The sequence below is a fragment of the Rousettus aegyptiacus genome, unplaced genomic scaffold, assembly GCF_014176215.1.
Source record: "Rousettus aegyptiacus isolate mRouAeg1 unplaced genomic scaffold, mRouAeg1.p scaffold_m13_p_2, whole genome shotgun sequence".
NCBI lineage: Eukaryota > Metazoa > Chordata > Mammalia > Chiroptera > Pteropodidae > Rousettus > Rousettus aegyptiacus.
The window spans coordinates 171,614,923-171,632,853 of NW_023416295.1; the positions used below are offsets into that span (position 1 = coordinate 171,614,923).

The window sequence follows — 17,931 nt, forward strand, 5'->3', positions numbered from 1 at the left end:
ACGGGCCGCCTCCAGCACTGATACTAGGAGATGAGCTGGGAGGGGACAGAGAATGCCAGAGAAATTCATTAGCTGCTCAGGGCCTGCTCAAGAGACCAGAAATGAGGACCACAAGAAGAATTAAAGACACTAACTTCCAATCCCAAGAGACAGGCTCCTGTAAGGTGCTTCTCGGGTTCTTTTGGTGAGAGACTAGAGCTGGGGCAGCCAGTGCTCACTGTATATTGGGGTGTGGGGTCAAGAGGGCACCGCTATGCGTGTCTAGCCAGCTTTATTAAAAGCCATGGCTGCAGAGAGGTAGAGATGCAGGGGTGATAAAGGTAAACCCTGGGCTCTCAAAGTAGGAGCAAATGGCAGCCACCTCAGCATCCATGCTAAGGGAATGAGACACGAAGCCCAGCAAAGCGGAAAATAGGTTTTAAGGCTTAGCCTTCTGCTAGTTAGGAAAAAATCCAAATGGTTCAAAGGTAACCCAAAAATGTGTGTCTGACGAGGAGGGCTGAGTTTACTCGGACCCCCAACACCCCCGATGGCACAGCAGGGAGCCAAGACAGCACTCACTCGGAAATCTCATCTTCCCCAGAAACTCCTGGAAGGCAGCCTCGGAAAGAGAAGCCCTCAAAGACCAACGCAAACCCCAGCGCTGTGTGTGACGTTCTGGTTAGGGGAACGTTTCTGACGCTGGAGGGTAGTCCTGACCCTCGACGCCCACCGCCAGAAGCGGAGCCTGGGGAACACCTGTGTGAGCCGGGGGCAAGCAGCCTGTCCTGAGGAAATGACCGAGCCCCCCACGGAGTCAAATGAGCAGAAGCGGCCTCGAGGTGCGGCACTCTCGGCCACGGTTTCAGTTCGGGGTGTGGGTCCCACCCCGGCTGGCTGTAACCACCAGTTAGTGTTCCGTTCCCTCTCCAGAACCCATGTTCTTTCTCCCTTTACATATTTGCTGCATTAAGTAAGTGAGGTCACTGTGCACTGAATAGAGAGAGAAAATGTGTTTCGATTTTCTTTTTAAAAATATACAGTCATCCCTCAGCATCCATGGGGACTGGTTCCAGGACCCCCGCAGATACCGAGCTGTGTAGATGCTTAAGTCTCGTATATAAAATGCCACGGTATTTGCATATAACCTACAGAATCCTCCCTGGTAACTTTAAATCATCTCTAGATTACTGTAAGACTTAATATAATGTAGATGCCATATAAATAGTTTTTATACTGTACCGTTTAGAGAATAATCACAAGAAAAAAAGTCTACACGTTCGGTACAGATGAGCAACCACTGTAGGCCTCCCCGCATAGTGTACGTCAGCCACCCTGTAACGCTGCCCCCGGCCCCCCAGACATTTTCACCTGAGTTGAATTCACAGATGCGGAAGCTGCAGACGTGGAAGGCTGACTACCCCGTTCGGAGGGGGCGCTCAGCGCGGCTCAGTGTGCCTACAGGCTTCGCGGCTGACAATGCAGGAGCCCTGGCATCGCGCGCTCTCACTCCAGCATTGAGGAGTAAGTATGAGGACCCTTAAAAACCAGCCTGGCGCTTTCCCACCCCCAGCCCCAGATTCAATTAAACACGAAGGCAAGTGAAAGTCTAGAATCCACGGAGCAGTTCTGGGAACAGATCTCAGCAAGAGATGACAGCAATTAACCACCAAGACTCGTTTCCTCATCATTGTCATTAAGAAATATTTATAAGGTCCCTGAGTCTGAATGTCACTTTATTAGGTGCTGACATAAAATAATGGTTCTCAGCCTCAATAACATACTATGCCAGAAGCTGACACCACCTCTGCATTCAGAGGAACTCAGAGGCTGGGAAAGCAGTACAGCTCACAGAGGGCATCTGAGTGTCCAAGGGCCCTCCCTTCAGGTGAGCTTCCTGCTGCATCTTTTTTTCCCCTGGAGAAGCAGAGGGCTTATGCGCAGATCATCATGGGGGCTGTGTGTGGGGATGGGAACGAACACACTTAGCAACCCATGCAGGAAACTAGAAACCTATCCATCCATCCTCATCCCTCCGCCTTTCCCTCCCTCCCTCCCTCACTCCATCCATTCATCCATCCAACAGTTCTTAGGTAATTACAGTAAGTCTTCACTTACCATCATCAATAGGTCCTGCAACTTTAAGCAAAACCACATATAATGACACCCATTTTACCATAAGCTAACTGACATAAACAAGAGTTAAGTTCCAATGGCGTCTCGTTGACATTATAACAAAATAACGTTGAGCAGATCGACGTTATTGGAGGACCCCTTGTAATAGGCTAATTACTGAGATCGACAATAAGGGTGGCATCCCAGCCCTCAAAGGCAGCTCATGGGCTGGTCAGGGGAACAGGCAAATAATCACAAGATGGAAGTACAATTTTTTAGTGCTACAATAATTTAAAGCACTACACTGGACAGAAGGGGCAAAATTCAGCCTGAGGCAAGAGTGAGTGAAGTATCTGGGTAGATTTTACTGAGAAAATCCAAATGAACAGAATAGAAACACCAGAGGCAGAAAGGGAAGGGAGTCAGGCAGTCGTCTAAGGCTGAGGAAGAGCAAGAGCAGGAAGGTGTGAGGAGCGCAAGTTCCAGGGCTGCAAGTAGCCGGACAGGGTTGGACCAAGGCGTTCAAGTGGGCAGTGAGGCTGGGAGCGGAGGCAGGGCCTGGCGCCCAGCCCGCGAAGAGCTTTAAGGTGCTACTGCAGGGACCTCTGTGTCTGGAAAGACGGAGCAGACATACTTTTCTCTATTCCTCCCACTAAGTACAACTAAAAACTCTGCATGGTAAAACATAAAACAAACATACGTAGGTTCTGAAAAGTGGGGAAAAGAAGGCAGACTGGCTAGGGATTCTGGGACCCAAAGAATGACATGACGGATGGAGTTCTCCGGGTTTCCCTCTGCCTCATACATCCCAGACTTGGAGTTGAACAAGTCGGCAACCTAGAAATGCCAATGGAGATGGGCAAGAAAGCCTCAACAAAACCCACTCTCACTAGCCGGAGGACCAGGAAACGGGCAGCCTACCAAGACAGAAAACTTTCAGACGGTAGCTGTTCTATCCCAGCCAGACGCCACAGAAAAAAAAGTGGCCCCAACCCCACCAGGAAAGGTGGAAAGGCCAAGCGGGGAATCTAGCCTTCCACCCTTGTAAGGGTATAAAGAAACACCCCAACACCTCTGCCCGGGTGGTGTCAGAGAAAGCCACGTCGGAAGCTGGGGCTTTCATTCCCATCTGCCAGTTATAAGCACCCCACCCCCAAAAGGATACACAGAGACCAAGCGGGGAGCCCGGCCTCGCACCGCCCGCCCAGCAGTCATGAGGGCCCCTCCCCCCTCCCTGCTCAAGTGGTGTCAGGAAGGGGCTGGTGAGGAGTCAGGACTTTCGCCATGGCTAGTGATAAGGAGGTCACCCTCACCCACAGAAAAATCTAACGGCATGTCATCTAAAGCCCTGGAAGGAGAGGAAAAAGAAGGTAGGTTGAAAAAAGAAATAAACGGTTGAAAACTCCCCAAATCTGGCAAGAGACTAACTCTGTAGATTCTGAAATCTACAGATTCAAGAAGCTGTGCAAACCCCAAACAAGATAAACCCAAAGAAATTCAAGCCAGGAAAAACCATAACTAAACTTTCGAAAATTAAAGACAAAGAAAAACCTTGACAACAGCCAGAGGAAAAAAAAGCTTGAACGACAGCGGATTTCTTGTCAGACACCATGGGGGCCAGAAGGAAGTGGCATACTTTTCAGGTGTTATTAAGAATGTCCTTGAGATCGATGTGCGGCCACCACATAAAGCAGGGAAGTGACATATCAGGACTGAAGGGAAGGTGGGTGGGGTCGTTTTCACCCCCTGCTGGTGCTCAGGGCTCTTCTTCCCACGTCCCTCTAAGCTTCAACTCCCGCAAATGCCGAACAAGCAAATAACGAACAGCCCTATAACTCCGACCTAGATTCGCCAGTTATCTTTAGACATATTTATCTCTCTCATTTGCATATAGGCATGCACACGTTCTTTTTTTTTTTTTTCCTGGAATCACTTGGAAGTAAATTGCAGATAATGACCATGACATTTCATCTCTAAATTCTTCAGCGTGCACTTCCTAAGAATAAGGACATTCTCTTACATAACTAAAATACCTTTATCACACCTAAGAAAATGAACATTAACTCAATAATATAAACTAATTTATAGCCCATATTTGAATTTCCTCAACTGCCCTCAAAATGTCTTTCATAACTGTTTGGATTCCCACCCCACAATCCAAAATTTAATCAAGTCATTTACTACATTTGGTTGTTGTCTCTTCAGTCACGATCTAGAACAATATTCCGACCTTTTCTGTTTTTCATGACACTGAATTAAGTATCTGAGCCAGCTGTTTTGCAGAAAGAATGTACTATTATTTTGAATCCATTTCCTCACGATTAGATTTAAACATTTTTGGCAAGAAGAGTACATAAGTGATGTGCATTTAATATTAGGCACTGACAGAGCTAAAATTTGAAAGGTGACACCAGAGCCGCTCCCCCTTTGTAATTAATATGTAGTCTGTGGGGTAACGTTTTGAGGCCATGTGAAACTCCTGTTCCGTAACCACTATTTACCTAATGGTTTTAGCGCCTACTGATGATCCTTGCCCGATATCAACTATTACACTGGGAAGTGGAAAATAATGAGAACTGCATTTTTACAAGATCACTCTAGTAGTGATCAAGAGGCCATTCAGAAGAGCCAAATGGAGTGCGTGGAGGAATGGCTGTGCCGTTAACACTCCCGGACAGAGGTACAAGGGAAGCAGGCGTGGGACAGGGCGGGAGAGCTTGTGTTCAGTCTGGGCATGCTGAATATGGGCTGACTGCGAGACATCCTATTAAGAGATGTGCAGGTGGAGGCTGTGTGTGTACGAGGTGATGCATATACATGTGTATGTGTGAGTCACAGAATCTAGGGATAATGTGATACGACATACAGAGAAAAAAGAAATACTTACCAGGCTGAATCTTAAGGGAATCCCAGAATTTACGCACAGGTGATGGAGAGAGCCCAGCAAAGCTGTTATCAGGAATAAGCTTCAAGAAAAAGGACGTAGGTAGAGAGAGATCTTAATAGTATGTGGTTGGACAAAAAGTTTCCAGAGGATCACTTACACTCAGAACATGGCCAGTGGTCTCAGAGCTTTGCCGGTGGGCTGGCAGAGGCGGAAACTAACTGCAACAGGTGAGGCAGTGGAGCCCAGAAGTGTATGCCCCCGGAGAGGCTGAGATGCGCTAACGGTTCATTACTCATTCATTCTCCCGCCAAGTATTTACTGAGAGCCCGCATGGTGCGGGGACAGCCGTGTCCCTGCAGAGCTTACACTGCAGTGCAGAATGACGCGCAAAATGAAGGAACTACAACACGTGCTATGAAGAAACATAAAGCAGGCGCGGCGGCAGATAACGCGGCAGGATCGTTTCTCCGGGCGTCAGAGGAGAATTCTGCTCTGATGTCTGAGCAGAGACCTGCAGCCAGGGTGCGAGCCCTGCAGCCGCCCTGGGAAGAGCCTTCCAGGCAAGCACAGCCGCAAGGGGGAAGGCCCTGACCGGGGAACTGGCCGAGGGAGAGAGGGACGCGGAGGAGGCCAGAGTGGGAAAACAGTGACCGGAGAGAGGAGTGAGAGCAGATGGGGAGAGGGCAGCCGCACGGGCCTCCGAGGCCTAGGCCCTTGCTCTGTTCTCGAGCGGTACTGAGGAAATGAAATGGGGAGAAGAAATAAAGGAGGACTGTGCCTGTCAACCCTGCCACTGGCGAAAGGGCCCCCCCAGGGCAACATAAATGAAAAGACTTGCTGTAAATGCTCTGCCTCCCCCCTCATGTTCGCACAGTGTGCTGGGAATCACCTCACCTGAGCTATTATTTTCCACACTATATAACGGAGAACTGACTTGTCTGCGATCACATCCTAACCAACCGCAGGACAAAGACTAGACTCAAGTTCTCTGATTTCAAAATTCAGATCTTTTTATTTATGCGTATTTCAGCATAGGGAGCAGTGGGTGGAGTGGAGAAAAAATACTTCCCTGATCACACACCCGCCCTCTACCCCATACACCCGCCACGAGCGATAATTCCCCAGAAAAACCTTATTTTAATCTGATCTTTTACATTTTTACTTTCTTCTCCTGCCTATTTCTATAGAAAAAAAAAAAAATGCCGCCTTGTCCCTTCCCTACTATTGCCTATGAGACAAAAGGAAGAACTTCAGCCGACGTCAAGGGGGCCCACATTCTCCCATTCCTTTTCCCTCCAGTCCTCTCTTGAAAGGAACAACACAGCAAAAGAGGGAGTCACGGAATAATCGAACTCCTCCCAAAGTTAACTGAGTCTTTTGCCACATCCCTCGGTCCTAGCACAGAAGTCTGTCACACAGCTCCCGGCAGGACATCATCGTCTCTGCCAAACTGACCAGCGCCACAGTATAAGGCCATAAGAGAGGCAAGCGAGGCAGGTCTTTTCCCAGCATTGGAGACAGAGGTTCATAAGTTGTCTATCTCCAACCATTTTATATGATGCAGCCTCAACTGTCTTAGAAATGTGTCATCACCTCTGGAATAATGTGGAAAGGACCATCCTCTACTTCTTGGGACAAGAGAATAACAATATTCTACACCACCACTAAAGATGACAAGGGGAAGGATGCCAGCAGCCCCTGGTCCACTGTTTCTCCGAGTGTAGTTCAAAACCATTTGCATTAGAACAGCGGTCCCCAACCTTTGTGGCACCAGGGACCAGTGCTCCTATGAGACTCCAATGCCTGACGATCTGAGGTGGAGCTGAGGTGGTGATGCTGGCGCTGGGGAGCAGCTGCACATACAGATGAAGCTTCGCTGGCTCACTGCCGCTCACCTCCCTCTGTGCGGCCTGGTTCCTAACAGTACCGGTCCGCGGCCCAGGGGTCAGGGACCCTGGCACCAGAATGTCTCTGAAGTGCAGATTCCTGGGCTTCAAGAATTTTAATCTCTAGTAAGCTCTTCAAGGATTCTGGTCCCATGAAAATTCAGAAACCATTGTTTCCCTAGTCCAAAAAAGGCAGAGGGGCAGAGACACCGCAGACGAGAAAGTGAGGATTTTTATTTGCTCATTCTCCACCGACAGGGCTAAGTAACTAAAAAGGACGCCTAGTAAGGACTGGATAACTTTCACAACAGTCTAATTCAAAATTTCAGCTCTGCAGCCTGTGTCGGTACCCACAGACCGGCAAGCAGTGTAATCTCCTGAGCCCCTTCCAGGATCACTACTTTGAGTTGCAAGGTATGTATTTCCAAGAATCAAAGGATCAGGGCTTTCTGCCATCTTCCGCACACCCCGCCAGGGCTTTGATTCAGCTGGGATGAATTCTGCACCCTGCTGTTAGCATCCGGGGCACGGCGGTCACACTCAGTGGAAGGCAGCACGAGACGCAGTCCTAGGTCTCAGCACCCTGCGGGTCAGGACACAGGTCTCACTGGTGTCAGTACAGCAAGTGGGGAGGGTCACTCACATGCTGAGCTACAAAAGGCAGAGGTCGGCTGTGTCACTGGTGTGTAAGGATTTGTACTAGCATCAAGTAGATGATTTTTCTCAGGATTCCATATCCAGGCAGAGCAGAAGCTCTAATCCTGGGTGGGGCACACGTTACCAGCTTTAGAGAATCTATGAATGCTGGAAACTGTGCTGAATTCTGGGTACTTGCTTGGGCAACTCTCTAGTGAGAGGATGTGTAAGATTTTCTGAAGAGCAATAATGGTACCAAAGAAATCAAGAACCTCTGATTTAACTAAGGTTTGGTTATTATGACAGATGTGGAAACTACCCTTGGCCTTCAAGCCTCACAACCAGCAGACAAGAGCAGCAACTAGGAAGTAATTTTACAGGAGGGCTTAAAAATGACAGGGTCACTCTTAATCCCACCACCAACTTTCACCTTACCTCACCAGCTAAAGGTCCTGATCTGATGCTGTTTTCAATTTTCAATTTTTCAAAGTTGAAATTTTGGTGAAAGTACGGCAGGCTATCATCTGATATAACTCCTGTGTCAAAAAGAGCCATTGGACTGTAACCTTCAGGAACTAGCATGGGGTTTGGAGCCAGAAACCTGGAAAGGATCAGCCTCTTGTAGTGGAGGTGTGACCTTAGGCAAGCCACACAAACCCTCTGAGCCTCAGCATTCTCATCCACAAAATGGGAATTATATAAACGATTCCAATAGCTTAGCACTGAATAAAGAAGAAGTGCTTTGCTAGAAGCTCTGGGCATTGTTACTGTTTTAACTTTTTCTCTGTGTTATTATCCTTCTTAAGGAGTGTGTGTGTGTGTGTGTGTGGTGTATCAAATGCTGAGAGGTTAACTGGGTTTGATTTCCATTTTTTGCCTTACTGTTTTCAACAGTCACACCAAAATGCTTACAAAAATATCCCGCGACAAAGACCTTTAGCCAAAGAGTTGTGTCAACATTTCCAAAGACTGGCCATGACAATGAAAACCAGAAATAAGTTCATGTATATCAAAGAGTTTGGGTGGTGGGGTATGGGGAAGGGAGCACACACTCTGGGGCAAGCAAGGATTCACGCCAAAAGGCAGAAAACGTGCTTCATACACACATCCTGTTTTGGTGCTCAGGCTTGCCACCACCCTGTTTGGGCGCCAGGGCTGTCATCCCCACCCAAACCAGCAGGAAAGCCAATGACGAAGAATGAATCTAGAGAATGGAGACTCAAGAATGCTCAGGCTTTACCTTCCCAGAAGTGCGAGCTGCTCCAGTGCTGCACCCTGGACCCAATATGGTGAGAGAGACTCAAGACTGGGAGGAAAGGTCAGTACACAACCCTATAGAGCATGAATTCAACAAGTACGGTGAACTCCAAAAGGTTAGAGTAACAGGGGTCAAATATTTTGAACCTGGTCTTCCAAGCTTCCCTTTGACATATATGCCAGCCATGTTTACATCTGGCTTTCAGGCCACTGCCCGGTCTAATGTTCCAGATCAATTATGATTCCAGTAGACACTCCCCAGTGAAGCACGTATGTGCACACGCAACACACACGCACACAAGCTATTGCCTTTTTGAGCCCCATAATCGATATGCCTAAGCGATCTGTTTAGATAAAGCTCCAAATCACCTTTGCCCTTCTGCAAACAACATCTCACTAAGCTGAAGAATTTTAAATCACCACAATCAGCAGATATCAGGGCTCGCCTTGAGTGTATGATTCTTTAGCATTTATAGTTTAGGTAAAATTAGTGGATTGCTCCAACAAGTGATTTTATAAACTCCCTTGCTTCACTTATTATCTTAAGAAGATGGCCTTGGGTATGCCAACTATAACTGAAGAAAGAAAAAAAAAACTCATGGAATACAAGCAACTAATTGTCTATTATGCTTCGATAAAGTTGGGGGCGTAATGTTACAATAGTAAACATTATACATATTTCTCACAAAAAAAAAGAGTGAACAACAAAAAAAAAAACAGATGGCCTTGGATATCTCGTACATTTTAAAAACTAATTATTAAATGAACCTGAATACCTACTGTACTTTTTGGACATTAAATTGTATCAAGAACTTATTAAGACTGCTTTCAATGGTCTGTTCAACAGAGCTCTCTGTTGGATTCTTTGCATTCAACAGCGAATATGCTCAGAACATGAACATACAACTCACTCTAGAGTCCCATTTTAGAATCTGTTAGTAACTAGCCAAGGAGGAGGTTCTATACTAGTCACTGACCACTGAGGTGAGAATACACCTTACAACAACAGGAAGAAAGATGAGGATGCTGACATCTATCAAAAATGCAACACAAGTCGCCTGGGACTGGTGTGCTGAGCTGGTCTTCTCCTGAGATTTAAAAAAAAAAAAAAAAAAAAAAAAAGTTCTTGAGGCCACATGCCTAGCACAATTTTCTCTCAGCTTCAAATCTAAGGATCCGGTTAGCTCCAACCATAGAACACACGTTTTACAAATGCCATTCAAACTTGGGATTCAACTAAAATGAAATGGTCACATCCCGTGGTAAGTATACAGTACCTCGATTAGGTGGGATTCTCTGCTTCTTAAAAAAAAAAAAAAAAGTTATATATAAACCTGAAACAAATATGATGTTATATGCCAGTTATATCTCAAAACAAAAAGAAAAAAGGAAACTGACCAGAGAGGAACAGTGGGCAAACTGCAGGACTCGGGGGACACTTTATCCGAGCTCCTCCTGGAAAGGGGCACTGGTGAGATCTTGGCCAAACTGCTCACAGGCACAGCGGTTCAGAGACTGGCACACAGAGCTTCTAGCAGCTCCCAAGTGGACTGGAGCAAATGGGAAATGACCAAGGCCAGGCAATCTGCTCTCACCCTGGCCCCCACCCAAATTTATAATTTACAAAGTATCCTTAGAGTCACAACTCAGACACTATAACACTTCGCTTAAACCAAAACAAATAACATTTTCTTGAAGCTTACGATTTTATTATTGTAAATCTGCATAAGTTTAAAGGGGTGGGGGGAGAGTCAGCTTCAAACCAGACCCTCTCATCTGCTCTAGAATCACCACTTGTATCCCCACTGGTGAACATTTTTACCTCTTGGTAAGTTGCCCAGAAACAAACAAAAAAACATTATTTCCAACCCAGCCACTTGTTTAATTGTTTTATTTGCTTTAAGAGAGGTTAAAAAAGAAACATCCACTACCATGGAGAGGGCAAGCTAATAAAATGACAGTCCTGCTAATACAGGACCAAAAAGGGAACAATCTTAACAGAATACCATGTTGGTTAGTGGTTCTTTGACTCTCAATAATTTTTTAGCAGTTGTTTTTTAATCTACAGGTAGAGAAGAAAGTGGAATTAAGAAGGATTTTATTTAATGAAAAATAATGTCTACAGTCATGCCACCCCGAACAAGCTTTATCCCATCTGATCTCGGAAGCTAAGCAGGGTCAGGCCTGGTTAGTATGAGGATGGGAGACCACCTAGGAAGACCAGGTGCTGTAGGTGTAAAAAATAAAAAATAAGAGATGGTAAGCTGACAAGGTCCTTGCAATCTGTGAGGTCGGCCAAGGGTTGCCCATCCTTAAAAAAAAAAAGTTCCTGTTCCCAAACACTGATTTTGACAGAAATCAATGACATACGTATATATATTAAAAGGTGCTTTCAGATTTACAAGATGGCAGATTCAAGAAAATGCTCCTCTCACTGTTAATTGAGAATAACAATGCATATATTTCAAAAGTACGAACAACACATCATATCGTTTATCTCCAAACTAACTCTGCAGGATGGCTGAGTCATTACTCCCATTTTATAAAAGATGAAGTTGAGTCCAGAAAAGTTACTTGAGCTGCCCAAAGTCACCTTGGTCCTACCTAAGTGGCAGAGTAAGGTCTAAAAAACTCTACCATCTAATAAAATAGTCACCAACCACAAATGATTAAGTTAATTTAAATTAAATTTAAAATTCAGCTCCACACTCGAGCTGGTCTCATTTCAAGTGCTCAACAGCACATCTGCCTAGTGATAAAGAACACTGGTGGGCTAGGGGCTCGTCTGAATTCGTGGCAGCATGGGAAAAGATCCCATGGCATCTCCAGTATTTAATAAAGATGGACTGATAGTGATGAAGCTAAATCATAGCCTCTTTCTCATTATAAGAAACTCTGGAACTGCAGGGTTGGTTTATCTTTTTAGAGATTACGAAAACAGAAAGATCTTTAAAGATCTTTACCAAAATGGATATGACCCGTATGTACTCAGGAAAGAGAAACTTGAAACTCAGTTTATACATTTGGTGAAGAATAATGTAAGTAATAATTCCCCCAAGTTACAAGTAACAAAAATATTAAGAAGAATTTTAGTTTCAGAGAAAAAGGGATCATAGTAATAAATCCTGCCAGTTCCAGCCATTAAATAACCTCTTTCGGAGTTTAGAATAAATTTCTTCTTGGGGTAGAGACTACTATAGTGAGATGGACAGGAGATCTGCAGCTAACATTGGGGCCCAGTAAAATGACAGCTTAGATTAGCTCTACAACTGGGCTGCACTGTCTCTGTACACCACTTGCTAACGCTGACAGCTGAAGCATGGCAAAGGGATCAAATACAGAACTGAAGGGTTCGGGAGTCAAGATACAGCAAACCTTATTAAAACACAGAGCTGCGGGAATTCACACGAAGCCGCCCTTTGCAGTTTCAATGTGAGATACACAGGGCCCACTTGAAGACCTACGAACCAGTCAAAACTAGCTGGCATATTTATTCACTTTTTCACTTAACAAACTTGTCTGAGCACCTTTCAGGGCCAGGCAGTTTGACAGGTCTGGACTGACGACGACCGGCTGCCTTCTCTGAGCTGTGCTGCCCTTGCACTCTTCGGAGTCTCCCAACCATTCGGAGTGATTATTACCGATGATACAGCACACAAAGACCATTTAAAATGAAAAATAAGGTCACTCTAGAAACTATTAAGGGCCTTCCTTAAAGAATCTATAACAAAAAGAATGATACTTCATTTCCTTGCCAAGGTAACAAGGCTTTTCTATTATGTGCACTTGGGAAAATACTAAGCTGGTAACTGTAGCATCAGAAACATGCTACTCTACGCTTTTCTCAAGGATTCACAACAGAATAACAAAAGGCAGAGGAGGACGAGACGAACAAGGTTCTTCTCTCACATCTAGGAAGATTACAGTTGTTCTCCTCACTTGTCTGGGTTTGAGAACAGCTATGTTTGCCTTTAAAATGTTAATCCTACGCAGCCGCTTTCCTTGCTAAAACATTTTTCTTAATTTTCACCTTAACCTTTTATATGACCTTGTGCACCTATAAATTTCAAAAAGACAGACTGAGGGAAGCTGTGAGAACAAAGTGTACCACGCATGACCCATATCTTCCATGAGTTCTCACTCTGGATACAACTGCATTCCTGGTCTTAATCTTTGGACTTAAACACCAGCTTCCTGTCTGTGCCATCTCTCCTCTCCCTCGAGACATGCAGAGCTTCAGACATCTTTAAAGAAAGCTTAGGGCCTGGAATATGTAATCCTTTGCTATCTGGCACTCTGTATATTTGGTAGGGTTTAAATGGTGTTAAATGAGACATGTTTACATGATGAGAACGAAGGATTCTGGGAAATGATCCTGTTTAAAAATATATCAGAAACCAACTTCTATACCCCATAGTTTAGATGCCATACACAGAGCATATCAAGCAGCAGAGATAAGGGCGTAGGAATTGGGAGATTCTTTAATCCCTTGAACTTTACAGAAAGGCCATACCCCAACTTTGAACCAAATGCAGGAACATGAACAATATTGAAGGTAAGAGAGCCACTGAAGACATTACGTCCTACAGATACGATGTCAGAAGTGAAGGACCATCCTACATGGGAACTGTGTATGAGTATTCTGGGAAATGAGGTGGGAAAGTTTTTCTTCCCAGAGCTAGGAAAAAGATTAGGATGAGAAGAATTTGATAAAAGATATAAACACATAAACATGGGGCAGTATATAGGCATGACGACAAAGCTCCTTTCTCCCAGCTTGAGGGCCCTACTTACTTCCTACATTGTATAACAAATTTAAAGATAGAGGCATTTTTCAGAAACTTCTCAGGCCAACAAGACAGGAATGGAAGTGGGCATTTCAAACTAGGTCTCCAAATCTCCAATCATCAAGAACAGCTTGCTGGTCACTTGTGATTTAGCCCTAGCACTGCTTATATTTGACATGAAGTGGAGAGTGAGAAGAGGGGTTCGTGGAAGATGGCAAGTGGTGGGAATGTCACGGAGGCGGAGGACACTGAAGACTGCAATAGGAGTCAGGGGTTAGGGTAGCAGGCACAGGGTTGTGGTTAGGAAGTGGGGGGCACAGTGTGGGGGCTGGCAAAGAATGAGCCTCATCTTTGGGAACTCAGGACCCTATCTGTGTATCACCAGGTATGTAGATGAGCAGGGAACTTCACACCTGACGCTACTCCCAGGCCTCAACATTGCCTCTCATAATCTAAGAGCTTGCGACCTGCTTCCTTCGCTAGAAAAGCTGAAAGCCAACACTGTGCTCATAGCTGAAGGTGGCTCTTGTGATGAGAGAAGACGCGGTGTTCTCACAGAAGCAGGTCACTTCCATTCCTATAGGAAGGGCAACTATTTTCACTTCACAGATACAGAGAACAACCCTCAGTATACAATAGATATTCAGAACATTTCAGAATCCAGGCTCTTGACAGAAATCCAACAAGTGAGCGACACAGTGTTATCTGTTGCATTCATTCATTCAGTCCCAGGCATTGGCGACAGGAATATAAGACACTTTTTCAAGGAGCTCACAGTCTAGTTAGAGAGACAAACAGATAACTGTGATAACTGAAACATCACTTAACAACATGGACTACTAAGCGAGAAGACTGTACTCAGTAAATCCTATTAAACAGTGATGAGCTCCAGTAGCCTCTGGTATCAAATGAAAGACAGGAAGAAGAGTGCGGGGCACCTCTGCATGCCTTTTAGACCCTGAACATATTACAGATCCTGAGAAGTAGCATTACGTTCTCAGAACTAGTACCACAATTACAGTCAACACCCTACAGCTCAGCACTAAATTGCTATTTTGTATATGGTTACCGGAATAAACTGTTAAATGTCTTGAAGGCAGATACCACGCCTTATATTTCTTTAATCTCTGTATCACTCAAGACTACTCTGGGCACAAAGTAGATGCTGAACACATGAAGTCCTGGGTGAAAGGGGTAAGCAGACGAGACCCTTGGTAACTTGTTTGTGGAGTGGCAGATTTGGAGTGTTTTGTAAGCATGGCATTGCCCTACATCATCACATTACTGATTCACTGCAAAAGCCACCTGTTCTACCTGACACTTTAAGGATTGGGGGTGGGGAATCTTTCACTGGAGTACCAGAAGAGAAGACAGCACAATGTGGGTAAATGGTTTGGTAGTTAACTGCAGCAAATAAAAAGATAAATTTGAGACTTAAGTCTCCCGGCTGATGCTTAGGATGGAAACAGAGCTCAGACTCCTTATACTTGCCATGCTGTTTGAGCTCTTAGAAATGGATCTGCCACTACAATGACATGAACCTCATACTCACTTGCTTAAAGCCTTCAGTGGCTTTCCACTGTTCTCAAAATCCACCACGTCTGCGGGATTGGCAAGGCCCTCGGTCTGGCTCCACCCACCTTACCAACCTTAACATGACCCTGTTCTCCTCTCACTTACCTGGTCCCAGCCACACTGGCTTCCTTGAGATTTACAAACATGCCAGGCCCTTATACTTGCTTTTCCATCTCATTGGGCCCTCTCCCTACTTCTGGATAGCTAACTACCTAACCCTGCAGATCTCCGCTCAAATATTTCCTGTTCAGGGAGGCCTTTCTTGACCATCTTATTCAAAGTGACCCATCTCATTCCTACCACTTATTAACACCCCAACAGTTAACTTATTTCATGGCACTAAACCATACTCTGAAATTATCTTGTTTATTTTTCTACTTGTTTATGATATTTTCCTTCTAAATATAAAACTCCTGCAAGCAGGAGCTGGATTCATCTTGCTTTATCAGTGGGCAAATACTAGGTACTCCAATATTTTGAATGAATGAATGAATGAATGAATGAGAATTAGGAAAACATAGTGGCGGCAGGCCAACAGGCACTGAGTTAAGGTAAATAATATCAGTGTTCCACACTATGAAGCTAGGAGTTGTTGTATGACTTTTTTTTTTTTGTACTTCATTAGGGTGTATCCAAGTAGTGATAATATACAAAGAGAAGAGAAAAGAGGGAGGGTCTAAGCTCTCTGCTGGTTACTTAAAAAATATATCAAAAAGAGTAAGTCTTGCTGGCTCCAGCTTTCACTCAGTTTGTAATGCTAACTGAGCAAGCACTGGTGGTTCAGCGGTAGAATTCTCAGTCTGTAATGCTGCTGGTATTAGGAGCAAATTCTTATTCCTCTTAACAGATTCCAAGGTTGGGTTCAGTTCTAAGTGATGCAGTTCTGCATCTGCTACGCCCAGCTCTGCAACAGCCCCACAAAGTCTCCGTTCAAGCACACTTGCACCCGTGCCAGCCTCAGGGATCTGGGGATCTTGCTCTAAATAGAACTGCAGTTGATTGAAAACACCAAATGAAAAAGGGTTTTCTCTTCCCAAGAACCTGAACACTAAGGCAAATCGTATGCACAAAGTGGGCTCTTCATCACAATACCCAGCTCAAGATCTGTTCCTCCTATTAAAGGAAGAGCAGCAGGGCACAGAAGCCCAATTAAAGGTGCAAATCAAAAGCTAAGGATGATTCGATGGCACGGTTAAACCCAATGGTGTTTGTTTCACTGAACTCGATCAAGTTGGGCATTTACCTTGACTGTTAGTGATTTAAGAGTCCCTGACCATGGCAAGGCACAGAGGAGTGAAAGATAACACTCGTCGCCCCTGCTTTCTGCTGGATGCCTTCCGTGGAATACTGGCTACACAAAAACCGTGTCCTAAAAGCAAGTCTATCGCCTGCTGACGGAGAGCGTGGTACTTACGCGGCATGATCCCTTGGCTCACCAGCTCTTCCCGCGTCCGGCGCTGCTGGAGCTTCAACTGCAGCACTGCAGGGCAGCAAAGAGAGAGGGGAGATGAAGGCTCAGTCGGGCATTCCACCACCAAAGACACATTTTCAAATGTAAAGGAAGTCTCAACACAGAAGGGTGTAGTGTAAAAGAAGGATCCCCTTGAACTGCAACTAATTGCAGAAGTGGCCTGATACAGCACAGTTTCCGCGTTCTGCTGCGGGCGGCAAGAGGAAGTTGCGAAGGGTCTTGCAGGGCGATAACAATCCACAAAGTGCCAAACTCTTGCCTCTTGCTCAAAACCTCCTACAACACTGCGTCCTCCTCCTAAGGCTAAAAAAACATAAATGCTTAACTCAAAGAAACTATAATGAGGACCAACATCCAGGAGAAAAAGTCTTCTAGACGTTCTCTACTTTCTTCCTGGTAGCAAATGTTTACCATCATAGGTATAAGTGAAAGACAGAGCTATTCACATAGATCAGGAAATAGTATTTGTAAAATCTTTTCATCTGTATCTAAAAATTACACCTATTTTCACCAAGCAATGCATTTCTCTAAGCCAGAAAATATTTTGCCATTAATATAACTTTTTTTCCTCTTCCTCTTCACTTAGAACCTTTTTCTGTTGAGGTAAAACAACCAAACCTGATGATTCAAAGCACATCCGGGCTAGGGGAGGGTGACAGGTGACTCTTCTATTTGCACTCTGGCAACACCACTTAATGAAAGAACTTCACAGGGATTCTTCACAAGTTAAAAGTCAGTGAGCTCTATTTCAAACGTTGAGGACGTCTAAAGGGTTATTAGCACTGCACGCCATGCAGAATGACGGCGGCGAGGTCTGCACTCAGCGACTGAGAAAATGTTCAGAAAAAAAGAGGGTTAGGAGGATCCCACGAGCCAAGGAAAGTCCCCTTACATGATAAGTCTTCAATTATAAGGTCCCTGCAAGTCACACTGAAGCAAAACCTGCATCTATTAGGAATTATATTACCCTAACATCTGCCTTTTCCATCCAAAGAGCAGTTTTTAAGGCCTCCGAGAATGGCAGAGCTGTAACTAGGCTCCTGACTACCTTCCAAATTCAGTGGGTCCAAAGGAGAACTTGTCTTTCTCCCAAAAACCTAGTCCACTTCCCATCCTTTCTCTCTTTGATGGCATCACTATCCTCTCCTCAGTACTAATATTAAAATTTTTGAGCCAACTCCATCTCTTCTGCTCTCCTATTTTATCAAGTTCATTGCACCGCGTTTTCCCATGTTAAAGTGATAGCTCACGGCTTGTGGCCTTATTTGCGCTCTGTCCCATTCTAAGTCACCCCAGTCAGTTATCTAACTTACTCTTCCCCAAGTACTGCGTACTTTC

General features: G+C 45.0%; 1 protein-coding gene and 1 pseudogene across 2 annotated transcripts in view; one reads left to right on the forward strand and one right to left on the reverse strand.

The window, feature by feature from the left end:
• MRTFA (myocardin related transcription factor A) overlaps positions 1-17,931 on the reverse strand; it is a 90,653-nt gene that overhangs the window by 21,565 nt on the left and 51,157 nt on the right. For both annotated transcript variants that reach the window (XM_036237550.1, XM_036237549.1), the window contains exon 2: positions 16,537-16,602. In XM_036237550.1, the coding sequence (XP_036093443.1) occupies positions 16,537-16,602 (66 nt within the window). The remainder of the gene's footprint in view (positions 1-16,536; positions 16,603-17,931) is intronic.
• On the forward strand, positions 10,878-10,996 carry LOC118614009 (annotated as a pseudogene).